The sequence below is a fragment of the Echeneis naucrates genome, chromosome 23 (assembly GCF_900963305.1).
Source record: "Echeneis naucrates chromosome 23, fEcheNa1.1, whole genome shotgun sequence".
NCBI classification, from domain to species: domain Eukaryota; kingdom Metazoa; phylum Chordata; class Actinopteri; order Carangiformes; family Echeneidae; genus Echeneis; species Echeneis naucrates.
In genome coordinates, this window is record NC_042533.1 from 11,549,770 (window position 1) to 11,577,188 (window position 27,419).

Consider the following 27,419-nt stretch of genomic DNA (forward strand, 5'->3'; position numbering starts at 1 on the left):
TCTTCTGTCTTTGTATTGCTAACTGACATAAAGGAGGATTTTATTCTACACTGCTGCAGTATGTAACCCTGAAATATGGGGGATGTGGTACGTGCTGTGTTTAATGAGCTGAATACATCTGCCCCGTGTGTTGCTTTTTATAGGTGCTGCTGCTGTTTCCTTTTTTACAGCCCACAGAACACTTGTCACGTCTGATTGTTGTATTGTGATCAGGGAGGAACAGCTGATATTGTGGGTTTTTTTTTTTTTGTTGTTGTTGTTTTTTCTTCAAGCTGCTACTTTCCTCTGAAAGAGATAAACAATAACAACAATTTCCTTTTTTTGAGAGGGAGGTGTTTTTATTCTAGGTTTATAAAATTCTTTGTGCTTTATCTATTCATATATGTGCATTTCAATGTCTGTTATGTGCATGAGCTGAATTTACTGCATGTATTAAAATATCCTCTCCTTTATTATTTCACAGCCCTCTAGGTCTTCCAAAAAAGTCCACAACTTTGGCAAAAGGTCCAACTCCATCAAGAGGAACCCCAATGCCCCAGTGGTCAAGAGCAACTGGCTTTACAAACAGGTACAGGAGGAAGGCAGTTCATCCTCAACATTTGGGATGTGTCTGTGTCAGTGTAGGGCTGAGAATGGACAGATTGACTTCAGTATAGAGACCAGAGACTGGAGGCGGGAGGAAAGCAGCAGATTTCCAATCCTAAGAACTGAATTCTGCAAGGTTAGAGGGTGAATCCAGGTGGGTGGGGCTCGGGGCATGGCTGAGAGCGATGACGGCTTTGTTGTGGCCTCACAACAGAGGTTACAGAAGTCATGCCGTCCTTGAAAAATGGGGTTCCTGTTCCTGTTTCAGGTGGCAACTGGATGTTTTTGCTAGTTTTCTCATTATTTTTCCATCCACGCACTGCAGGTTGAACTTTTCAATTGCCCTTTGGACCTCTGGCCCACACACTCCCTTGCAGACAGCCTCACTGAACACTATTCTGCTCAGCCTCAAAACCCCATTCACAGCCACTGTCAATAACCTGCATCTGAGCCCATGTGCCTCCCCTCACTGCCTTAGATGAGAGGTGATTCACTTCACACCAGCAAGAGGCATCCAGCGAAGGCCTCAATCACACAAGAAATATCACCAGTGTTTACCCAAACAGCATAACAGTTTCCGTGTCCACATGTGACACTGTGCGAATAAAGCTACAGGAATGAGTGGACAAACAAATCATCTCAAAAATAGAAAAACAAACTTGTCTCTGTCGTCATAAAATGCCACTGAAGGGGGGGGGGGGGGTGTAGAGAACAAAGCGCAGACCTTCGCCCAGAGCACCACAGCGGCAAATTTGTAACTGCGTTATGAAGAGATAAAACAAGGCAATTTGTCTCAGAGGAGGAGACAGAGGCTGGTTAATAGAAGCAGCCAGAGGGAGAGACAGAGACGATGTCAAGAGGAGGGGAGTGAGGGAGATCAAACAAGGGAAAAGAGTGAAACAGAAAACAGTTAAAATGTGAGTGTGAGCATATGTGAGAGAAAGAGAGGGAGATAATATATTTTTTCTTCAGAACTATTTAAGTGGTGCTTTTAACCCCTGCAGGACAGCACAGGCATGAAGCTGTGGAAGAAGAGGTGGTTCGTCCTGTCAGACATGTGCCTCTTCTACTACCGTGGTGAATACATGCACACGCACACACACATACTAATACGTGTGGACAGACATGTCATATTGCATTGTCACACTGATTCTGGAGTCACCTGTACTGACTTGACAGTTCTACAGCTAGATGACGAAATGTCCCTTTACAGCACAGCCTCCTGAAAGTGGTTCCGCAAGCAGGAAGTATATCTGGAACGCTGTCACATTAATGGAGAACTGTTTTTTTTCTCTTTAAGTTAATCAGGAGCCATGTACCAGGGTTCACCAGGGTTCACCAGGTCAAGTGCCCTTGTCACAACAGTCGTCGTCCTTGCTCTTCCCCACAGATTCGCCACCCATGCTGCTGCACTAATTTAGAGCTTTTCGTTTGCCAAACCTCATCTGTTCTCTCTTCATGTCTCCTACACCCTTGAGAGAGATTTTTCCATCTCCATAAATTGACAAATTAGCCGCTCCCAGAGCGCAATCAGGAGCTGCTTTCATGACAAACCCAGGGGAGAATTGGATGTTTATTGGCTTAGCCAGGCAGAGACGAGAGAGAGGAGGCGTCCTCAGGAAGGACAGCGGTGTGCTCGCGTCTTCAATAATAACCTTTTCTTTTTCATTTTTCTCCAGCCTGCTCTATCATTTTATTCTAAGGGCCTTCTGTCACTCAGGTCTGGAGGTGATAGCAGAGTTTGGAGGTGCTCTGCTTTCTGTGTGAGGAAAGATGATAAGCATCCATCCTATCAGAAGTATGTATCTACCAGTGCGTGAGGCAGCAGGGTCATGATTATATTTGTGATGTCATCACCTAATGATGATTATGAAAATGTGAAGATGTACAACAGAGCTGGATTCATCCTCTAAGAACTGGGAAGAGCATTTTTTTGAAGGATGAATTTTATGTAGAAAATGTTATTGTTCTCTTGAAACGCATGAGGGGATAAAATATTAGTGCTCAGAACAGCCGATTTTAGGTATTGCATTGCTGCCTCATTATTGGCTGACGGGATTCATGAACAAGCAGGTTGTTTAATAAGGTGTCTGATAAAGTCCTTAGTGAGTGAGTGACCCAAGTTGTCAAAAAACCAGGATGATCCTTTGAAGTGGGCCTTTGAAATCAAAGTATGATTTTCTTGCATAGTCAGAGTTACACTAAATGCCAACGTTTCCAAAGAGGTAAAAAAAATATCTCTAAGACTGAAGCTCAGCCATCAGTCTGCTCTCAACACAGCTTTTTGATCATGAGCTGATGCCAGCTCATCACAGTTCTCTTTATACAATCATCAACTCCAAGCTGGACTCCCAAAACAGCCTTTTACACACATTTAATATGCTCTAGCACATAAATGACTGAGCAGTGACACCATAAGAAGTTAGAATTTGTCCCCCAAGCAGCTCTACTCTTTCATAGCAGACTGGACAATGCAGCAACTTTTTGCCTTTAAAGTGACCAGACAGTCCACCTGGTCCAAGGCTTGCTAAACTTCAGAAGAAGTTCTCCTTTAAAATTATGGAGCAGGGCAGCGCAGGTGGATGAGGCATCCCATGTCCAGATCTGGCCCAGGACTGGGCAGGAACGCAAGATCAATCCCCCGCTTCCTGTTTACTGTTGGTCTTTCTGTCACTTACTAGTTGAAATAACGGCATAAAAAGCCCCCAAAAAATAAAATTTTGAAAAAAATCTACGGATCAGATTCAGACTTGAACTTCACATGCTTCCAATTTCCAATCAATTATGATGCGTGACTCAGTTTCGATTACTGGTTACTGAGTTTTACATTTTGTTTTCAGAATTCAACACTGGGATGAGTAGGCCTAAGCTAATATTGCAGCATAAAAGAGTTTGAAATGAAAATGGGCTTTCATTGAACTTTGACTGATACAAAATAAAAACAAAGAGCTGAATATGATCACAATATTGACCAACCATGGACAACACTGATTGCAGCTGAACTGAATAACCTTCATCAACCCAGTGGTGAACCTTAAAAAGGCTTAAAAGGCAATTGTTCTTCAAAAAGCTTTCTGAAAAGAAAACACCCCCTCACACTGGAGCGTATACCCACGGCCTTTCTCCGTGCAAGAAAGCTTTCTTATCCTCCCATTTTCTTGCTCATTCTCTCGGTGTGTGCGCTTTTTGTCTCAATAATTTAGCAGCAGGGACGGGGGCTGGAGGAGGTGCAGCGTTTGCTGTGTATTCTCGGCTAAAGCAAACGGCAACACTGGCTGGAGGCTCTGTAGGTTTTTGCTGCAGTTGGTGCAGCGATCGCGTTTCCGCCTACTCCACATTTCTTATAGTTTTCATGTCCTATCAGAGCAGCATCATGCAAAGGTGATAATCATGCAGTCCCAACATAAAACTGCTGTTACAAAACTTATCCATAAAGAATATAAATAGGGTCACAGAAATTTTCCTTCCATCAGAATTTTACAACTTCTTTGCTACTGTTTTGCTTCCAAGATGAGAAAAAAAGAGAGTAGCATACGTTCTAATTCACATTAGTGAACTGTTGTCTCTGATCACACTGTGGACCAGATAAAGTCAGACCACCAGACTTTACAGCATATTTCAAAAGTCTGAACTGGAGCTCATGGGAAGAAAGCATCCCACAAATACACAGTTATATTTCATTATTGTGTTTCACTTGAATTATTCACTTTGCCTTGGGGTCTGAAAATCATGAGTACTTATGCATCTCCATATTCAATTAACTTCTCATGGAATGACCAGTTTTTGAGTGTTGTTAGTAACCCGCTGGCAGAACAGTGGGTGGTAAGAAACTAACATAGTGAGATGAGTGCAGTTATGTATAGAGAAATTAACGCTGATGATGAGGGTTGTTAGGAAATGCATGAATGTGGGGGTGGATCCATTTTTGAACAAATCTAAATTTAAATAAGACAGCTTTTAATAAATGCTTCTCATTTAAAGAATCAAGGAAAGCATTAAAGCTGCACAGTTATGTGTGTCCTCATTTGTGCTTTAGGTGGTCTTCCTTAACTGCCACATTTCAGCTTCTTCTCGGGCTGACGTGGCTCCTGTTTTCCCTCACTTACCCCATTAGTGCTCAGATTATTCAGAGCGCCTTCAAACAGCTGAGCTTCTTCCACCAGATCTCACTGTGAAGCTACTCTCTATAAATTGGCTTTGATGTCTTTCTCACTGAAATAAACCATCATGAATATATCAGCCCTATCTGCATATCAAGCAAGCCCACACTTTGTTTGGTTTCTGATTTGGAATGATCAGAAGTCTACAATCACACTTCAAGTAAGGGATGAATATTTTATATGTTTCTCCTGTCTAATCTATGGCCAAATGTGATTTTTTGGTTTAAAGCCTCTTGAACCTGAGCCACAACCTTACTGTGGACTTGAAAGTAAATATCCACCACTAATTCATGACCCTACCTTACTCCTGACTGTCATCTGTCTTTACTGCAGATGAGAAAGAAGATAGCATCCTGGGAAGTATCTTGCTGCCCAGCTTTCACATCTCCATGTTGTCGGTGGACGACCACATCAGCAGGAAATATGCATTTAAGGTAAAACAGAGGTCAAGTGTTATCTCTGGAGGTTTTTAATTAGGAGTGATGATGAAGACTTTTGTTTGAAAAATATGTGCTCAGGATAAAAATGCTGACTAGCTGATGGAAGCCAGCAGCAGTCGGCCAACAGCAGCACATTGTTCAATGAGAGTGTTTTATAGGAAGAGCTAAGTATTTTGTAATTCAAAGTTGTTTATTGCTTCAAATGGCATTTGAAGGTTATGTGTAATTCATCCTTAGAAAAAATGGAAAGAGGGGAAGATATATTATCATATTGTCGTTTTCGAATAGTTTCCCCGGGAATGTCTTCAAATCGCTGGCTTTGGGGAAATAATGTGAATTAATAACGACTATTTAATTGAAATACATTTTATTTTATTCTGTAGTTCTTTTTTTTTTTTTAATAGTTATGATTCTGGAGATTTAGGTGATCTTATCTTAAATAAAACGTGTCCTAATATTTTGTCGGTCAAAACAGAGCGCAACGCGTCATACTCCAAAAGCCACGCCCACCAGAGGGGAAAAAAATCGGCGTCACCATTTAAAAAACACTGTCCAGTAGTTAGTTTGAAACATTATTATTTAATAATTGTTCAACATGTCACATGATTGTTTTAACGCGCTAGTTGCACCAGGGAAAAAAATGTACAAAGAAAAACTCACATATGTGGGGTTTTCTCATTTTCACGGAGAAATGATCCCACTGAATGGCCGGAGGTGATATTTACAACCACCTGATCGAGTCCCCGGTAAGATCATCATTTAACCTGATGCAGATAAAAACCAAGTCTTGCTTAGGTAAGGCTACAGCCACACTACTACATCATAATTTTAAAATAGCTTTTTATAACCCGCACGTTTCAAATCTGCCCCACTCTATGGGGTTTAAAACTTAGATGGTGGGTGGTTAGCCTTCGTTAGCTTCGGCTCCCACAGTTAGCCATGCCAATTCAGCAAGCTTAACTTCCAGTTAAAAATAATTAATGCGCATATATTTATTATCTTTTTATTAGTATTATAAAATTTAACATTACATCCCTTATGCTACAAAATATTCTGAAAAAAGCTTGGCATGAGGGGAGTATCTCGTGAGAGCTAATTACTTGTTATTTATCTTCCTTTTTGTTAGGAATATATACTCACACAACGATGAGAAATTACAAATTTTTTGGATGCTGATAACTTTTTTGTTATCCTTTTTTGTGGAAGCCAGCCGACTCTGACTGCCCGGTCTTCAAGGCTGACATGTAGTCACTGCCTGTATCCACCTCTCTCGTCTTAAAGGCTCATTTTTTTTTCTGTTCGGCAGTTTATAAAAATGTAAACAGTTTTTTTTACCCTGTTAGCAGTGCACCCTACCACACAGCAGCTTTGGGGCATTTGTTCGTGTTTGCTGGCACACGGAGAGTGATAACAGATACCTTCATACAACATAAAGTCAATGGAGAGCTATTGATTGTTTTCCCTTCCGGTGTGGGCGGGGCTTAAATGTGCTCTGTCTCTATGCGTCACCAAAGTCTGGTGACTTACTTTGAGGTCTTGACCCCCTGCAAGCTAACTATGGATACATCTTAGAAAAAAAAACGTTTCTGAGGGAAATACAATATTGTCCTGTTATTTCATAAATGCATCAAACTGCAGTTGTTATATGCAGCATCATAAGTGTAGTGAAACTCTGGTGGTACCTTTACTATAGCAGGCAAAACTTTAAAGGAGTAGCGCCCAAAAGGCTCTTGTAATGCTGAAAGTTGCTTTCCGCTTTGATAGGACTTCACCCACCTTACAAGAACGCTGGGTGGTTTGCAATAAAGTAATTAAAGATGGACGATGTGTCACCATTCTCAGGTTTCCTAGAGCAGTCAGCTCTACAATCGCCATCTTAGTAGTTTCTGATTCAGACACATACTGTTCATTGTTAGCGTTCCCAGCACACCCAGCATTTTGTCAGAAGGCAAAACCAAGACCAGTTCATTCCTAACTTCACCCAGAGACATGAAATTAATACTTAACTCATCTCACATTGAAACACACAATCTGTAGCTTCTGCTTTAAGTTTGTAATTAACTTGACTTGTTTTGAATCTGCTCGGTTTACATCATGAAAAATAAAAAGCAACTACTTGTTGTGGGAAATGCTGTGAGGAGCCTCATCAGTACACATACACAAGATAATCACAACATGTTGGAACATGTTGTCAACACTTCCACACACAGAAACTTGTTAGTCTGATACCTCAGTGTAATTCACACTTATTCAATTTTACTTTTGCCAAGAGGAACACTGAGGATTCCCACACTCAAATTTTTTTCACAATGAGACACATGGGGAGGCAGCTAGGGAGCGCATACACAGACACATACAGTTGTATTGTACACACATCTCTGCCAGTAGGAGTGATGTCCAGCAGAAGTCCACAAGCTGGTATTTCAAGGTCACTATTCAAGCTGCTTCTCACACTGCTGTTTTTTGTTTCGTTTAGTTTTTTTTCTGTGTCCTTCTCTCCTTCCCTTGCCATCACCCTTCTCTCTCCATACACTGCCAGGCCACTCACCCCAACATGCGGACATATTACTTCTGCACTGACACAGCCAAAGAGATGGAGTCCTGGATGAAAGTCATGACAGATGCTGCCCTTGTTCACACTGAACCAGTCAGGAGGTTGGTGCTCAGTATAACAATGTGGTGATAGTAACATGTACCCAGTGGGTGAGCATGAAGGAGTGGGGCTTGACTGTACCCACAGCAGAGGAGGGTGACCCACCTTTAGGAGTTTCTAGACCATGCAGAAAGTGTAAGATAATGTCTGCATCATCATATTAAAAGGTTTAGCTAATGACTTAATCATCGGTTAAATGTACAGACATAAGCACAATGAAGTTTCTGTGTCTGGCAGCATTGGTTCCATAGTTACACTACAGGTTTAGCCATAGCTCACGTACTTCTGCCCAGAAATGAAGATGCTTGTCAGTAACTCCAGAGATACCAAAACAGTGCTTTAAACTGCATTGTTTTACTGCACAGATTTCCAAGATGACCTCAAAGTGCTTTGTTTACAGCACATTTTGAGATAATCTCAACTGTATAGACTTGGAGTAAACAAAGTCCCAAAGGTTCATTACAGCATTAAGTTGGTGTGAATTTTGGAAAGTTGCCCCTTCTATCTGAGGGAAAAGTCTTAGTTGTAAATATTAAATTGTACTAGAAGAAAGGACATAATCCTTCAGTGCTGCTTCATACATCAATACTCAGTGAACCCAGACTCTCCTCCTGTCAGGGGTTTTCGCTCTTCTTTTAAGAAGTGAACGGCAAGAAAAGATGAGCAATACTTTGCAGAGTTGTCAGACAAATATAGGACTTTTGACTCTCAAGTTTGTCTTTGAAATCTCTTTAAAACCCCTTTTATGATTTTCTATAATATCCATTCTAACTCTCTCTTTCTTCCTAGATCAGACAAGTTGAAAGTGGACCATCGAACGCCTCAGGAGTTGAATAACTTGTTGAACCACAGAGTCCTTACCCGACCCGAGATCCAGAACAACGAACGCAACCGTGAACCAGTACGACAACACTCCCTCTCTCGGGCTGACGACAAACGTCAAAAAGATATGGAGAAACTTGGCGGCCAGAGGGAACGCGAGTACTACACCTTACAAAGAGATGGCGAGAGGTATTCGCTGAAGAAAGACGGTGTTAGCTATTTGCTTCAGAAGGATGGAGAGAAATATCTCCTCCACAAGGATGGGGAAAAGTACATGCTTAGAAAAGATGGAGAGAAATTCTCGCTGCAGAAAGACGGAGAGGTTTATGCTATTCACAGGGAGCTAGAGAAGTACACCGTTCAGAAAGTAGATGAAAAATACACAGTGGCACCAACAGAAGAAAAATATGCCCCGGCTAAAGACAGAGAGAAGTACCTGCTCACAAAAGATGGAGAAAAATATGCACTGCAGAAAGGTGGAGACCGACACACACTCCAAAAAGATGGACAGAAATATGTTCCCCAGAAAGAAGTGAAGAGACAGCTGTCACTCAAGGAAACAGACAGGTACAGCACACTGAAAGAGATGGATCATAAATATGGTACCATCCATGTTGTGGACAAATACGGCACCATGAAAGAAGTGAGGAAATACAGCACATTACGAGAAGGGGATAAGTACGCTACACTCAGAGATGCAGAAAAGTATGCTACGATTCGTGATGGTGATAAATATGGCTTCCAGAGAGACCCCAATGCAGACCAATCTCTGACCAAAATCAGCAGCATCAAGCTCCAGCCAGCTCAGGCTGCTGCCATCGCAGCAGCAGTATCTGCATCCCGCCAGGGCCAGGCCAATCTCAACGCCCAAAAGGCTGCACAGGCTAACAGTTCTGGATCAGGATCTGGGTCTGGGTCAGGAACAGGGGAGCCAACTGCAGAGTGCAGCCCAGCTGAGTTGGATGGCAGCCTTGCCAGGGGTCCAGTTACGTCCCCTGCTCCAGTGCAGGAGCCTGAGAGGGGCCTGTCCAGGACCAACTCCATGCAGCAGCTGGAACACTGGGTCCGTACGCATAGGTCAAGAGGACTAGATGATGACACCAGGAGGTGAGCCTGACTGAGCGTGTGTACTTATGTTTTTATAACTGTGCTTTTTTATTTTTGGGCATTTATGATTAAAAACCGAAACTGTAGAGACAGCATTTTGTGCAGTCATGTTTTTTTAGGGGCTGTCTATGAGGTTGAGGCTATCTAACATTGCACAAAGCGTAGGTAAGAGGAGAGCTGGAAGCAGGCAGGAGATTTATTCAGATGAGGGCATGAAAAAATAATGAAAGTTCATGAAATTCCTGCAGTACCTGAAGGCAACAGAACAGATATGTTGATTAATCTGCAGCCTCTGATTGGTGAAGTGCCACACTAGAGTGGAGTGCCAAATGACAAGGCTGCTCTAGAATAAACACACACAGCTCCCTATCATATAACTAGAGCTGACTAATGCTGTGTATCACAGTGTCATTTACAATTTTAAAAACTAGATATGTTGGACATTTTTACGGGCACATTTAAACCTCATGTACAGTGCAATATGAAGGCATCTCACATTTTACCCTACCAGTCGTGTTCCAAGTGTATCTTAACTTGTCCTTGAGCTGACCTTGCAGGCCTGAGGGAGCTGAAAGCTTTCTGTGTCACCACAGATGTGGATCTCAGAGGGGAGAACCAGCGTTTAGCTGCTGTTTAGCCGGCTGCACTGAAAAATGCAGCAAAACAGAAGCGCAGAGCGCAGACGCTCCATTTGCTCTCAGTGCTTCCCCTCTCCTGCTGCTGCCATGAATAAGTCATGGAAATTAGACTGTAATGAGAAGTGAGCAGGCCGAGTGCTGCAGAGACACATTTGTCATCTTTATCAGCGCAAAGTGGAAAAATATAGAAACTTTTTATGACTGATTGTTATTACTGTTAACACAGAGTCCTGCTTCCTCTAACAGCTGTGTTCTTTAAGGTGAGCAGAGTGATTCATACTGCAGTGGTGAATGGACTGATAAGCACTGAGTGAAGAGTACTTTTTCATTCTTTTTTGAGGAGCATGTGAAACTGAAGCAATTAGCCAATTTAAAGAACTGTCGGGAATTGTTTCAAAAGTAAATTCTCACTTATCCCTTTTTACAATCATAGGCAGCATAGAAAAGCCAGAGATGTGTTTTGCAGCAACGGCAGCTTCTAACTACATAAATGACATTGGAGTTTATATATATCAATTTAATGCAATAAATTTTATATGCAATGATACTGGCTGTCACAATATTTTGCAGAATAGCAAATATTTCTCATTAAATGTTTATTATTGTTATTATAATTTTTTTCAGCTTTATGCTTTTAATAGTTTAGCATTATCTGCTGCCTACTTGATTTCACTGCTTCATTTGTTTCAGTGGTTTTGGACCAAAAAAAGAAAACAAAGCAAACTTTGCTGTTTTCTGTTACATCACTTAAATCTGAAACCTAAAATACAAAGATATGATTATATGTTGTAAAGTAAAACCTGAATCCTAAAACACTATTATAGTAATTATGTTACAACAGCCCACCTCTGTCCCCATTGTAATATCTGGGAAAGCATATCAACACATAACATTTTAGATATGGCCTCTGCAAAGGGTGGAGATCATTTAGAGAAATCTGTAGTACTTTTTTTTTTGCATTGTTGCTGTTTAGATTTACATTTATACAGTGGGATAAGGCCGCTAAATATTGAATGTAAAAGCAATGTCCTAAAATTAAGTACAGATACAGATCAACTCTTTCAATTTGACAAAGCTTCCAAAATTGGTCTGCTATTGCTTCCAGAAAGCAGCACTTCACTGGCAAAGACTTGGCGTTTCTATTGGAAAGATTTTGTGTCCAAAAAAGTCATGAATAATTCATCCAAATTAATTTATAATCTTCCTGGCCGTGATCATCTCTTTTGTCAAATGTTCCCTCAAACTTGGAGAACGTTCAGAGCCAGCCTCAGTGTTTTGGTATCAGCTAAAAAAAAAAAAAAAAGATGCTTTTGTTGTGGTAAAAAAATTTGGGAGAGTAGAAGGAAAATTAATAAAATATTCTGAATGGAGGATGAATTTCCCTTCATTGCTCTGCATATGAACACTGAAAATTTGTGGTGAGTAAACTCAACCATATAAAATGAGCTATGTAAATTTGGACATGATTGCTTTCATTAAAAGTGTTAGTGGACGTCCACCCACTCTTAACATAGAAGTACTTGATTGGCTGCTGTTAGACCTTTCCAGTCTACAGCCCTGGTGTACTCACCATCTTCAAATTGTATTTGGAAAAGTATAGGGGGAGGTTGAAGGGGGCTTCATGTGCTGTTTGATTGAGCATACAAGAATTTAGTCAGTCAAAAAGAACAGGGATGCTGTCTTCCTTTGCTGCAATCAGACAAACCTCTAACAAAAAGAGGTGCAGAGCTGTGTGCTGGTCTAACAGCAAAATTATGATCTGCTCCTAGCAACCATTAGTGGCCAATGTGAATGCAGTGTCAGCCTGAATGAATGACAAGTCAGTCTGAGATCATAACCCAGCAACAACTGAGATCTGACCCAGTCTGTCTTTCACCACCTGCTGGATTGCACTGGCTGCTTTTAGTTTGGAAAGTAGTTGGCAGTATTAACATAGTATACACTCTTTATATGTATATAAAACATGTACAAATTTGGGGTGCTCCTTCTACCCATACCTATCTTGCTCTCTTGCTGATCCTCCTTGTGCTCTACCTCATCAGGTAAGAATGGTGGTAGTCAGTCAGAGTGACAAGGACATTGCTATATCTCACCACCGACTCATAAGGACAATGCCACAGTCCCAGAAAACAAGGTCTTCCATTTCATGATTAATTGCTAATAGCCAAAGAGATAACAAGCTCCTCGTTACTTCACATGATCAGGTCAGAGCAAAAGTGAGGCAGAGTTCTGTTAATGAAAGAAGTTTGATAATTAAATCCAGTCATGCACACCATACATGTCACACAGACACATACAGATGATTATGCTGGTTCCCATTCGCTACACACTGATTAAAGGCACTGATTCACTGGCTGCTAATACAGTTGGAATGAGTGCAGGTGTTGCAGCGTGTTGATGCTTTACTCCTCTGTTCCTTTACTGACTCCAGTAAACCATTAGAGAGATGCAATGAAATTAACTGCTTAAATGATGAAGCACAAAATCTGGATGAAATAAAATGTACAAAAACATCATATTGTTTTTGTAGTGGCACTAAATCCAAGTGCAACAGAGTTAATAACTCCACAGTTACCGCTTTTATTTATGAATGATTAAGAAGAAGCATAACTGTAGATTAGTCATCAGCTCATTTATTTTCATGACACCATGATAGACAGTTACATTTGGCTAATTGTGCTGATAATATGGATCATACAATTATCATGTCATCAACGACAGAGGGGAGGCAGGGAGCGTTAGACTGGGATTTCTGAGAAATGGAAGCCAATCTTCAACAGCTTAACTGATATTAGAAAACTGAGGTGAATATATAATGATGAAAACACAAAACTCCACTGCTGTACACTTGGATTAGCATTGACTGGCAAATGACTTATTCAGTGATGATGATAGCAGCCCTTGCACATACTTTCTGCCCTCAATACTTCCCACACATGTAGCCTGCATATTAAAGGATGATGAAGAGGCTGACAGGAAGCCTCAAGGTTTACAGCATTCATTCATGTATCTATCAAGTTTTACTTTTAATTGTTTAATAAAAATGCAGAAACCTTTTGCATTTATTCAACCTTAACAGTTTTGTTGACTGAAGTAAAAATAACAAAAATTTACTGTGGATCAGTGACTATAGCCAATCGCTTCAGGTCATTAAAAAAAATATATATATATTGTTTTAGCTAGTAACATGATGAGGCTGTTTGTAAAAGCTACATGAATTTCTTTTTTCTGGCTTACATCATCATCCAAGTCCACAATTTAATTCCATGCTTTGTTTGCTTAATATTAAACACATATGGCATACAAATGTTTTTTATGTTATATATCTATATCAATAATATTTTTTTAAGTATAGAAATGATCAATGCCTCTGTAGCTTTGATGTGTTTACTGTGTGATGGAATTTTAACTTTTCATGACATAAGGACTGAAAATGTTATCTGCTTAAAAAAATTGATGCATCATGCTTCTGTGTGAGGTTGTAGTGGAAACTTGTGTCATCACAGCTTGGGCAACAGCTACAGCAGATCAAGCCTGTTTAAACATCTCAACAACGTAGACCACTTTAAATCTTATTGTGGTTTGGAAATATCACAATCTACCACCAGCTCATGAATTTACAATGCATAGGGGGTTTTCTTTTTAGTTCCCCCTGTAGAGTAGCTACAGGATCCAGATAAGGTTCTAATTGTGACAAATGACTCTCTGACCTTCTTCCACTGGGGAAAAGAAAAAGGCTTGAGTTTGTGGTTACTAACAAGTACAATTTTTCATCGGTTTTCTGTTTCCTTTGTCAGCATTACATCCTACCAGACTTTGCCAAGGAACATGCCCAGTCATCGTGCTCATATCGTCCCCCGCTATCCAGAGGGCTATCGCACACTGCCGCGCAACAGCATGATCAGGCCCGACAGCATCTGTAGCGTGGCGGGTTCTGTGTATGACCGTGCCCTCCGGCCCGCCTCCACCAGCAGCGTCACCACAGCGGAGAAGAGACAGTCGATGAGGGATGACACCATGTGGCAGCTATATGAGTGGCAGCAAAGGCAGGCCTTCTCCAGGCAAAGTCTGGCTCAGCCCTCAGGTACAGATACCAAAGTTGGATATAATGCAACTTCTTCTCTTATGGGAAAAGCTCTGAGAGGGTCCTTTGAAGTCCTCAAGTGGAAATTTGCTACACTGGTTTATAGTTTGTTCAGAATCTGAGATTGAGTCACAGCTGGCATCCCATCCCACAGAGGCCCCTGAGCCCCAAAGTACAGCTGGATACAGCTCTGTGCTGCTATAACAACAAAAAAAATCAGTCAAGATCAAAACCACTTGGCCCAAAAAGCTGCTCTTACTTAAGCCACAGAGAAATCTTGGAAACACAAAACTGAATTATTACTGTGTTGCTTTTTTTATTAAACCATAAAGCTCTGTGATCCACAAACTACATCATTAAGTTATTTTCAAGACCGGCCTTTGTCTTTTTGTACATAAATGCTTTTTGAAGAAAGAAATGCACATCTAGGTTTATTGGTGGCTCTAAATTGCCCACAGGTCTGAGTATGAGCATGAATGGTTGCCTCTTAATGTTGGCTCTGGGATAGTCTGGCGATCCACCAGGGTGACCCCACTCTCATTAGCTGGGATTGACTCCAGCACTCTCTGCCACCCCTGATGAGCAGTTGAGCATGAATTGTTGTAATGTTGTAGGGGAGGAAAGCGTATGACTCCAGTCTGTCTCTTTCTCTCTTGTTGTTGTGATTGCAGCTGTGGGTCACTATGGCACCCTGCCCAGCACAAAGACTATGGGCAACATCTCTGAACATGCCGTGACGCACTCCATCCCCACCTCGCCATCTCATGGCTCCCTGGCTCTCTACAGCACCTTCTCCCCTCCTCGCCAGCAGGTTGCTCACAACCCCAGCAACTCCCACTCAGAGGTATCCTCACCAGTGTTCAGGGGCGATGTGACGCTGGACCGCCGGCAAAGGGCACACCTTGCCAAGGTAGACCACATGGATATGAACTCACATAATGACAATAATAAAATATATATATATATGCAAAATATGTTACATAATTTTTGAAGGATTTTATATTATGTTTATTCAAATATTATGACTATCTTCATTTAATGCTGCCACACAGGATGTTGGGGAAGGTGCATTATCAGCAAAGTCATATATTCGCAAATGTGTTAAAGAAAGTAGTGATCCCAAAGACAATAAATCCATTACCTAATCAGCCAGGTGACAGGGAAGCGAAAGCAAATACATCAGCAGAGACTGGAGAGAAATCCAATAACTCCAAGGATAAGTGATCCAGAACATCATAAGATGCAAAAGCAGGAGCATCCCCACTGTGCATGAGGCCACATTGCCAGATGAGCTAAAAACTTTCTATACCAGCTATGATCTGATCAACAAAGACTTGGCTGTAAAGTCTTGTCTCCCTCCAGAAGAACTGCCTTTGTCAGGATCCACAGTGGATATGAAAGTCTCCTGCTGAGAGGGAAGACCAGTAAAGCTGCAGGGTCCGATTACATCCTCTAGATGAATAAAAATATCTGCCAGATGATGTTATTGATATTTTGACCATATCACTGTCAGAGTGGTGTTCACAGTCTGAGAGACTCCAGCGTGTTTACAATCTACACCGGTGAACAGTTTAAGCTTTTTGGGAATCGGCATTATTGGGAGAGAAAACTCAGATAACAGAAACACAGGACAGACAGGACAATTCCTGAACAGACTTTGTGTTAACTTCTAAAGAGGAGCAATAGAAAACTTCCTGATTGAAAAAACAATAAACTTTGGTTGAGCACAGCCTCAGGACAGCAAAGCTCTACAGCTGGTGATTAAAACCACACAGAGCATCATCAGTACCCATCTACTGTGCTACTGCTCAGTGATATTGGTAAGGTTAGGTGCCTGCACAGAGCCCAGATGATGCTAAAATAAAACAGGAAGTGAATGTGCTGCAGTAGAAGTAGCAAATCTCTTTTTCCAGGTTCTCGGAAATACTACCACCGACATCACAGCATTATTGATAGTGGTGATGAAGCATAGCAGCCAAGAGTAATTTTTTTTCAGTTCTGATCCTAACTTATTTTGGTGTAGTCGAACAAATCAAATAGGTTTTCAGCTGAGACACTTTGCAAATGACCGAGATCTTTAGATGGACGATTTAGTTTCTATGGACAGTCAATAAAGCAATAGAAGTCTTAAAAACACTATAAAACACCTGCTCTCAGAATCAGTCATATATTTTCACCGTGCTATGTTTCTCGACCAATGCTGAGTGCAGTTACAGCTTTTAGATTCTTACTGCCCTCGTGATGACATCTAAGTCAGAAGAACAAGAGGCTTTTCTTTATATATAACTTATTTTCCCCCTTGAGTATCTCCAAAAAAAGAAAAAATACAGGTCACAAAGATGTGTTTGTAGTCAAAAGCTGATTCTCAGCCCCAATCTTCCTGTCACAAGTCTAAAATCCAGGTCCAGTCCCTGGACACTTCAAACCAAGGCTGTGCTCGACCGAGACACAGCAGACAGCTCATGTTAATACATTGTGAGGCGCATGCTCTGCTCTGTATTCACAGACGGACAGAGGAGGAAGTCACTGGGAAAACACTGGATTAAGAAACACTGAGTTGAACTGAAGACTTAACAGAGCTGAATCCCTGAGAGTTAGAAAGACGGACACTCGACATAGTGTAGTGAGTGAGAAGTGGGCTTTTGGCTCAGGAGTAGATGTCGCTGACTGACTGATTGTTAAGCCAAATTTCATGTGACTGTTTTGCACTCTCCCTATTGTCCTTTGTGTTTTAAATTTGCAGTCCTGGTTTCTCTTAAGGGGTTGTTAACAGCCTGCAGTGCTGTCCACATATTTGAAGATTATTGAACTGAACCAGCCTCTCAGGAGTTCTCAGTACGGTCTCTGTGTCACTGAGATCATCTTTTGATGTCTCGGTTGGGCCGCTTAACCTGGACATTGGGAATTCAAAACACAAAGCAAGTTCTCTTCACCTTTTGAGACTAAACAGACTGAACAGCTGGGCAGAAACGGGGTCCACCCTGAGCTGAGACAGCAGGACAGACGTAAACAGATGAAGAGCTGACACAAGGCAGAACAAATCTGAACAAAAGATCAGAGGCCAGTTGTCCCAATCATTGAGTAGTCTGACAAAACCAAAATAATTTTTTTTTTTAGCACTTTTGTTACCAATATTTTTTTCTTAATACTGATATGAGGATAATAAGGTATTGTTGTACCATTGGAGCCAATTTTACGTCCTTTCCATTTCATTTGCTATTGAGCTTAAATAATTCATAGTGCCAAATAAAAGTTAATTCAATGAATACACAAAAGACCTGAACCTGGGTCATAAGGGGCACATAATCTGTTTTAGAGCAGTTAATCCAGCCACTGCTCTAATATGTACAATTGAAAATAAGATTACATGTTTGATTTTCGTCTTATTACTTTAACAATTTATCATTCTGGTTGAGAATGATACATTCTTTTTAGTCCACTGCCTATTGCAGCTGAATTAATTACACTTATAGATTAATTAAGTCAGCGTTTTCTGTGTGTGTTCACAGAGACAGCAGATTCTGGTGAATAGATAGAAAGATGAAACTTTGGCTGATGTTTGCTATTGTTACCTTTTCATTTCCACATTCTCCCTCATTTGATGCACCAATGTTCCCCTTCATCTGCAAATTAATTCGGTTAAACAGCCTTACAATGCTTCTGCTGCATTAGCTAATTAACTACAAATCATCTATAGTTACTCGCTTCCATTCAATTCAACCATTATGCCATTTTATTCATTACTGCAGAGTGACAAAGGTGCCACACTCACATATTGTGTATATATGCTAATTCTGATTTACACTAAATTCACATTCATTCACTTGGCAGACACCTACATTCACAGGAATATGGATGAGTTTTAATATCAGTCCTGGCTATGCTGTTCCTAGCCAACTGGGATATTAGATATTAGCTTTGTAATAACACAGACAAGTGTAAACAGATAAAAGATTGTGTGTTTTTTGTAAATTTTTTCATCACGATTAATGGCTCTCTTTTTGAGTTTTTTAACTGTCCGCCAGATTAAAGACTGTTCGACAAGAAGTGTTATGGTCCATTCAAATCCATGGTTTCTGCATTGCAAACAATCCATAATCCAGAATGAATATAAAAAGGAAATACAAGCTCATTAAACCAGCTGGATTTAATTCAACAGACAATTTTATCCACAAAGGAAGTACATAAATAAAAAACACAACATGCTTACATTCTCTAAAATGGATATCAGGGAAAGTGAATGCAGAGCAGAGACAGCTGCAGTATTCACTGAAAGCCTAATGTATTTGCTTGAAACACAACTGTCTGCTTTTCTGACATCATTCGGGGGAATGAGTGCGCCCAATTGAAGTTGACATTTTGTTGACCAGGGGCTGCCATTTAGACAGCATGAGAGAAATCACAACAGCCCACTTATTTTTGAATCTGTTCTTCAAAAACTGGAATGGAAATAAGTCCGATATTGCACCCTTCGCTTTGGAAGATATGGCCTGTTTTTTCCTTGCACAACTGTAGGTATAATCCTTTATGGCAGCTCTAAATTGCCCTTAGGTCTGAGTGGTTGTTCGTCCCTGTATATCTCTGTGTTGAGCCAGCAGGAGACTGGAACCCTACCCAGAGACTCAGAGACTTCTTCTGATTGGCTGATAGCCCTATTAATAAAAATGAAGTCACACAGATCAGCTAAACTGAAATGAATGAAGCTCTTCTGTCAGATTCACTCCACTCTCTCTCTCCAACAGTATGGCTATCCAACTGACCGACGATCCATTGCAGCTGGTGTCCCTCCCCAGACCATCACCCCACAGTCCCTGCAAGGCAAGACGGTGAGTCTTACATTCACCCCCCCACCCACCCACTCTCTAGTACTTTACTACATTCAACCTATTCTCTGCCTGCCCTCAGGGAACTCTTAAATCATTCAAATACTTACCACTGACACGCAGCTCAAATATTTGTTCTCTGCCGGCTCTTCTCTTTGCCATTTATTTTGTCCAGTTGCGTCTGTAGGACAAGTGTAATTATTGACAACGTCATGTTTCTTGGTAACAGTGAAAATTTTAAACACAATGCGTCCATTAATTAATTCATCTTCTCCTGCTTATCCATTTCTGGGTCACGGGGTGTGCTGGAGCCAATCGCAGCTCACTCTGAGTGAGGGCAGGGTCCACCCTGGACAGGTTGCCACCCCATCACAGGGCCAACACACAGAGACAGACAGAGACAAACAACCACTCACACTCAGACCTACGGACAGTTTAGAGTCACCTGTTAACTTAAACATGAAGTCTTTGGACCGTAGGAGGAAACCCATACAGACACGGGGAGAACATGCAAACTCTGCACAGAACTTTGAATTGTGAAATTTTGAATAATACTGTTCTGATTCATGGCAGTCGTTACTGTGGCCGCTTACCTTTTTTTTCCACTCTGCAGTGTCTGTGTCTCTGTGTCAGAAAGAGAAAGACCCGTTTGACATCTTTAACCGAAATAACTCAGGATCCCTTAGTTTGGTCTCTCACTGTTTTATATCACTGGTTTAAACAGTGACTGGTGGCAAGAAGGTTTCCATTCTGATTGATATGATTGATGTTGATATCAAATATTGACCAGATGATGTCTTCAGTCTTATCCAATGTAGGAGCCTTTTTTGGATAAGAACAATTAAAACAACAGCTTTATTACGTTTCAGACTGTGTGCCTGTTCTGTGCTAGACCAGCTTGAACCAGTTCACAGAACTTAAATAAAATCCTGATTAAGGAACTTATGTTAGGGCTGTGTTTGTTGTGCAGTTATTCTGCCCCCTAGCGGTCAAAAGTGATCAAATCTGTAATATTAGTTCATCAAGATTCACCAAATGCCAAACTTAAAGCATAGTCTCATAATTGAAGATCGCAGTTGTCTTGGTATGTGTGTGAAACGGTCTTGGCAGAGGAGTAGTTTCTCCCTTCTTAGAGGTCACCAGAGCCATTGTGTAATATTTCATAACATTTCATCCCTGTTAGTTATTAGGTGTTGTTGATGTCAGTGTGGCAGCTCTTCCTCTTCTCCTCTGTGTTGCTCTGTGCAGCCCGAGGAGCTGACCCTACTGCTGATCAAGCTCCGCCGGCAGCAGGCGGAGCTCAACAGTCTGCGGGAGCACACAGTAGCTCAGCTAATGGCCCTTGGTATGGAAGGGCCCAACCCCAAGGTCAGCACTGAGTGTATACATACATACCTGTGTGTGCATGTACGCATTTGTGCTTTCCCAACTGAAATCCCACATTTTGTGTGTCTGCAAAGGGAGAGGGGGGGGATCCCCTGTGTAAGACTGGCTATTTGTGCCAAAGAAAATTGAACATTGGTGTGTTCAGAAAGGTTCTGAGAGCTAAAGAGAGTATGCGCTCTACTACTCAAGAGATTTCTTATTTGATTTGATTTGATTTAAGCTGCACCACTTCAGAAATTTTGAACAGACTTTCATGGGCCACAGAGGATGTATCCTCGTGACTTTTTTGAGGTATTTAAAGCTGAATAGCTTGACATCCGCAGGATCACTTTAATCATCTTACATGCATGTAGTATCACCTAATGTTTGACAAGCAGCCTTGAGGGCTAATGTGTAGAACAAGCTGCAACTATTATGACTGAATATTGAGTGCCGCAGTTCATGAAATGGCTACATGAAGATGATTCTGCGGTCACAGGTTTATGGTAAATGGCTTAATGTACATTAAGACATATTTTACAGCACTATTAATCAATATTATCAAAGCTCAACAATCCTAAATAACAAAACCACAGTTGGGTGTCACGGGCACTTGAAATTGTTGACCGGTTGCAGGTGATGTATTTGCCTGTGTGAACACGCCAAATTCAATTTCATTGTGCAGTATGGTTTGCAGCATCACTTTACGCACATATCAATAGTCTTGTTGGTGTTAAGCTGGGGGTTGGTGCTTTGATTCGTGGACTTTCTTTTTCTATTTGTGTGGTGTGTGTTTGCACGGGGGCCCTTGTTCTGGCCATACATACTCGCTTGCATGGATGAGTCCGGGCTGATGCATGAAACAACATGGCAACTGTCTTCTCATCTTAACGTGCAACACAAGTTCTGCTCTGAACTTATGAGCCTGTTTGTCTTCTTGTCTGTATTAAATCCAATGCAACTCTAACACACTTTGTTTGGAGTCAAGACTGAACAATATTTAATAATGCATCCACAATCATTGTGCATCATTATGTAGTGTGGGTGACTGCATGAGGTTGTGATTCATGTTGCAGGATAGGTAATCTAACGACTGACAGTGTATTCAGGGCTGGCCAATTAAAGATACAGTGATATTAAACAGCATGATTTGGGATTTTACATATGGTAATATTGTGACAGTGTTAGAATAATGTTTTGCAAGTCTGCACTCATTGCAACCCTGCATTGTTTTGCGGTCTTTCGCATTTATACCAGTCTGGAATGAGTACTGACTCCCTTCATTCAATTCTGACGTTATATTCACTCCTGAGAGCTTTAATGGCTGTAAATATTTTTGAATGCGTCATCCAGTCCTTTGTGTACAGCAGTTATGAAAGAAATGCAGGAACAAACAAACAGGAACAAGGTGGGTTTGAACAAACTAAAACAGAATTTTGAAAAACTCTCCAAAAGAAAATGCAGATGAATGCACACTTGCATCTACTTCTGATTTGCAAATATTAGCAGTTGGTTTGTCAGATAGGATGGCACATTTGAAATTAAGACTGATAAACAGATGGAAATATGGCATTTATGCTTCACATATTAAAAAATGAATTTTATGGTTGTGTATTTTTTATCTGTTAATTCTTGTGCCTGCTATTTAAGGCAAAAGCGGAAATGACTGTTTAAATCGCATTACTTGATTCTACCTGCCAAATTCAGTTCTTTTTAACATTTGTGCGTGATCTTTCTTTCACTGCTTTTGATCGTCAGTCACAGTTAGCAGCACCTTGGCCGTCTCAAATATTATTCTACCACACCATGCCCTTCTTCCTTTTGCAATCTCTCCATCCAGAATAAATGCACCTTTGACTCTCGTTTCCTTTCTTCTCTCTATCATCTCCCTCTCCCTCCTATCTGCTTCTGTCCACCAAACAACGTGGCCTCACTTTTCCTGCTTTTCTCTTCCTTGTTCTGCGGCTACTGCAGACTGATGTTCTTTCCCATCACCTCCAGAGGAACCTTATTTACCTGGACAGCCAGGTGAGAACTTCTCATCCACAATATGGACTGCTGTCTGCTTCTGGTGACATTGTTTCCATGTTTTTATCTCATTATACTTTTCTTTGTTCTTTTGCTTCTGATTTGAGCTCAAAATCAACTGATCTTTGGTTTAGCACAAGTAAAATAAAGTGCAATTTGCTAAGTTCCAATTAGGTGGACAGTCATGAGGATAGGTTGTCAGTATGAAAACTTCGGCTATGTATCAGAATACACAAGTAAATGGAAAGGACTGCACCTCTACAAATTGGCTACAATATGCATAAGCACCCATTAGTCTCTTGAAGGATAGAGACTGAAATAGATATCATGTAATGCTGTTGTAATTTTCAAAGCCATCATAGCAATATATGCGCAGCGCTTGGTGTTGTATTAAACATTGCTTCGAGCCTTATTTGTATGTACTTGAGCTCAGCAACACTCAGGCTTGCTGATTGCTTGCAAATGTCAGGCTTGTACACTGCAGACAGAACAACTGAAATAGCAAACCAAAGGAAAGTGCTAGAAAGGAAATGTGAGTGCCAAAAGATAAGAATAAGAGCATGAATTTGTAGAACACCCTAAATGTACAACCATTAGATGAACAAGTTATTTAATTCTGGCAAATTTACCTCAGTTGTTGTCACTAAAGTTAGAAATTACATAGCAGTTCCTATTGCAAGTCAGTCTAATTGGAGGATAAACCACCTCATATAGATGTATCCTGATCCTGTCAGGCATCTCAAAGTGCTGTTTATCTTTGGTCTATGGGTTAGAATTTTCCTTCTCGCAGTTCTTGCATTATTGAGTACAGCTGCTTGGCTCTGGAAAGGTCAAGTGCTTTGGGAAGAAAATGGTCTTGGACAGGCTATGTAAGAGTGACAGACCAGCAGTTTGGATGCTAATTGGGAAACTTTAAAAATGCTTTTTTCACTTGTACAAAGTCGGTTTAATACCTCTTGTTCTATTTTAAAAGGTTCAATCAAATGTCAGTGTTTCACCTTTTAGCCAGTTTAATTTAAAACACACACTCGATATACTGAGACAGAAGTTTTTATACGCAGGTGTAACATGGTTTTTCAGCGGTGTCAGTGTGTATAGACTCTTCGACACCATCAATGTGAGGACTTTAGATGGTTAAGACTTGGTTTGAAGGTTCAGGTTCGAATTGCATTTAAGTATCAAGGAAGTGTTGAGGTTAGTAATTAGCTGTGATGATTAAAGCATGAGGGAATGTCATCTACACAATCAACATATTTGAATGTGTGTGCGACAGGAGTTACAGCAGTTACAATGAGTACACAGTGGGTTGTGCTGGGACTGGAGTTTTGTGACACTCCTAATCTGAACACCAAGAAAACTTGGAAGCCTCTTGTGCATCATGCACTTCACTGAATTTAAATCAATCGGTATTAAAATAATGAATTAGCTAATGCAAAAACGTAGGTCTAAAAATAAAAAATAAAAAATTGAAAAAGCATTAAGCAAAGCATTGATATTATTGAAACTATTGCTTGTCTTGTTTGCTATGTAGCATTTGATCATGCTCCTCTTTAAATCAGAGAGTCCAAGTTTGTGGGTTGGGGTTGATCAGTAAACTGCAGGGCAGAGCACTTACAGCTGTGTTGTTATACCACTGTGTCCTCTTTCTCCACGGTTCTCCGCAAGACGAAGGAGAATGAGCCTCTAATCTTCATGATTCACACTATGATCGAGAACTCGGCACCAAGGCCACAACTCTACCAGCAAGTAAGATCTATGGCAGCTCTGGTTTGAGACAGTGTCAGAGGAGTCCATTGTCCTTCTGACATACTGTATCTCTCACTGTTGTTGGGTCAAAAGTTCAGGGCAGTAGGGAATTTTAGTTCAGCGATTTCCAAAAATACAAATGTTATTTATTGCCTAACAACAGATATTTCAGTAAACTTGGATTGAAGAGCTCCACCTTGAAATCACAAATGTAAAGCGTACACTGATTACGAGCGTAATAAATTAGCTTGGGATTGTTTTTTCCAAAGGAATGTCTTCCAATAGGAAAAGAACTCTTTAATTCAAGTTGACTGAGTTAATGCAGGCTCAAACCAGACCTTTGCCCTGGTAGCCCAGTGGTTATTTATCCATGTCCTCCCCTTCACCATCTACCTCTTGTTTCACCATTTTGGATGCAGTCAGTCCGTTCATCGGCGAGCTGTTTCTCAGCAATCCCTCCCAGATGTCATCTCAGCATTATGTAAAAGATATATATATGAAGTTGCTTTCAGCTCGAGCACGTCTCATTTCATTGCTTTGTGGTGATGCTGTTGGACCCGACCTGAAGCGAGCATGGCTCATGGTATCATAGTCATGGACTCCTCCCACCATCTGTCTTCATACAGCACTGTTCACTCTTGGCCAGCACTTTGGAAATGCTTACACTGGATTATGTGTCATATTTCCAGATTTTCTTGGCTTAGCATAAGAATGATTTTTTTTTTTTTTTTTTTGTGTTTCTGGCGCAGGAATTAATGTATAAGAGTGAAAGGAATAATTAATAGTTGAAGACTATATAAGACTATAATTATAATTATTAATCGCTTTAACATTCATTTTGAAGGTGAAAAGATTGATAACAGGATGAGGTTAGTCTCATTTTAAAAACTGGAAGAACAATGGTTTACTCATCCTCATAGTCCTTCTCTGGGCAGATGGTCAGCTTGCCATATTAGGCTAATCATCATTATTATCATAATTATTATTATTAACATTTTATATCCACAAATCTGCTGTTTACATGAGGTAAGCTGGAAAGCAAACAATATATTTGTTGGAAGTGTGCTTAGTGCTGCAACTTCTACAACATGTTTACTTGCTCCAGTTTCACAGTTATGTTATAAAGTATATCCATTTTAAAAGTTCAACATAGCATTGATATCCTCATCAGTGTTAGCGGCAAGCACATCTGCCTATGGAGCACTTACTAGGTCAGTTTAAACCTTCCTTTTAAGAAAACTAACTGTTAAAATAGAGCACTTAAGTTGCATTCCATCCATTGCAATCCATTTATTCATGGACCCTGCGGAAGGTTCAGGCGTGGTCTTTAAACAGTTGTATTTGAAGTACAAGGTCCCACTTTTCCCTCTGTGGTTATGTACCAACACTTCTTAGCTATATTTCCTGGAGCAGTACATAACAAAGTGGATTGTGGAAATCAGTCAGGGGTATTGTCAGAGGATGTTATCATCTCATACCAGACTACTCTCACTGTTCTCACCTTTAACTTTCGGTCTGAGCCCTTCTTTTCCTGTTTTTAGGACACATTGGTCCCTGCAGCGTAGTTTACATTTATGCTACATGAGAAAGCTGTTCTGTTACATTATACAGATGTGCTCAATCTGTTTTTGTTATGGTAGGTAGTATGCCCAGCTTTCTATTTTTATTTTATTTAATTTTTTTTACTTTTTACTGCCATGGATGTTTCTGATTCTGTAAGACCTACAGAACAGTCTTTCGTCATCCAAGAAGTTTTTTGAGTCCTTTATAGCAAAACATAATGCACAATATAGAATCAAGAAGCTAAATTAAATGTATAATTTAATTAGTAAATGAATATATAAGTATTTTATGTATTAAATTACACCTGAGCCAGTTTTTTTTTTTTTTTTTTTTTTAAGTTGTTACATCACAAATGTACAGGCAACCACTTTAAAATGGCAGGAAATGTTTCTTCTCCCTTGAATGGCTGAATTTGTAAACTGCAGTCTGGACTCAAATTGAACACTCATTATTTTGGACAGTGAAGATCAAACATCTGAAAGAAGTAACGCGTTTTTAATATTGATGAAATTCTGCATGCATTCAGTGTCATTTCATTTCTGAGGCAAGTCCATTTACAAAGATTTCATTACTGCAAGTAAATCAGATTTAAACTGCAAAAGCAGTGGGGACAGAAAGCCTAACATTTAATACGCATCCTCTCTGTCACAGGGGAGATTGCACTTTTGCATTTGATTAATAATTACAGAGCGTGATTTTATCTTTCTTAGTGTTTATCGGTCCTCCCATGCTACACTTCCTTCTGCCTTTTTTTGCTTTATAATAAGCAGCTTGAACATCCCTCGTGACACCTGGGTAAACAGCTTCAAGGGAAATTAGACAAGATTAGTGAATATGCACAGAGCACTCATCCCTTCATCCCCCCACTCAGAGCCCTCTGGAATCAACAGCAAAAGGCCAACTATGAAGAGTTTCTTTCCTCAATCTGCAGCACTTGCAGGGATAATGAAACACTGCATTTATAAGAAAATATGAAAGAATTATTGTATGTCCAGAAAGATAGGATGGCACTGAACACAGAAAGACTGTCCTTCATGCTCAAGCAGCATTTTGGGGTGGAGAACTCTTCATTTGCCGGAGCCCTCTGCTCTCCATCCTAGCAGATATGTTGTCATCTCCCCCTGCTGTCCGACTCTGACTGTGCCTCCTCTTTCAGATCAGCCCAGATGACTATAAAGATGGCTCCCTCATCCGGCGCACAGAGGAGCCGGACATAGACGTAAGACAAGCAAGTGTAAAGCATTGTATAAGTGTCAAATGAGGGTTAGGCTCATTTGCCTGTTTGTCTGTCAGACCAAGCTGAGCAGACTTTGTGAGCAGGACAAGGCGGTGAGGATGCAGGAGGAGAAGCTGCAGCAGCTACACAGGGAGAAGGTACAGCTGCCACTGTGTGTGTTCATCTTTT

General features: G+C 40.7%; 1 protein-coding gene across 3 annotated transcripts in view; it reads left to right on the forward strand.

Annotated features, from left to right (window-relative positions):
* Positions 1-27,419, forward strand: part of plekha5 (pleckstrin homology domain containing, family A member 5) — a 167,543-nt gene that overhangs the window by 127,177 nt on the left and 12,947 nt on the right. For 2 of the 3 annotated variants that reach the window (XM_029494678.1, XM_029494679.1), the window contains exons 7-17: positions 464-568; positions 1,590-1,662; positions 5,079-5,179; positions 7,725-7,840; positions 8,628-9,767; positions 14,203-14,489; positions 15,161-15,399; positions 19,232-19,315; positions 20,561-20,680; positions 27,171-27,233; positions 27,308-27,388. In XM_029494678.1, the coding sequence (XP_029350538.1) occupies positions 464-568; positions 1,590-1,662; positions 5,079-5,179; positions 7,725-7,840; positions 8,628-9,767; positions 14,203-14,489; positions 15,161-15,399; positions 19,232-19,315; positions 20,561-20,680; positions 27,171-27,233; positions 27,308-27,388 (2,409 nt within the window). Of the gene's footprint in view, positions 1-463; positions 569-1,589; positions 1,663-5,078; positions 5,180-7,724; positions 7,841-8,627; positions 9,768-14,202; positions 14,490-15,160; positions 15,400-19,231; positions 19,316-20,560; positions 20,681-22,651; positions 22,706-27,170; positions 27,234-27,307; positions 27,389-27,419 lie in introns of all 3 variants that reach the window. The other variant, XM_029494677.1, reaches the window with a different exon arrangement.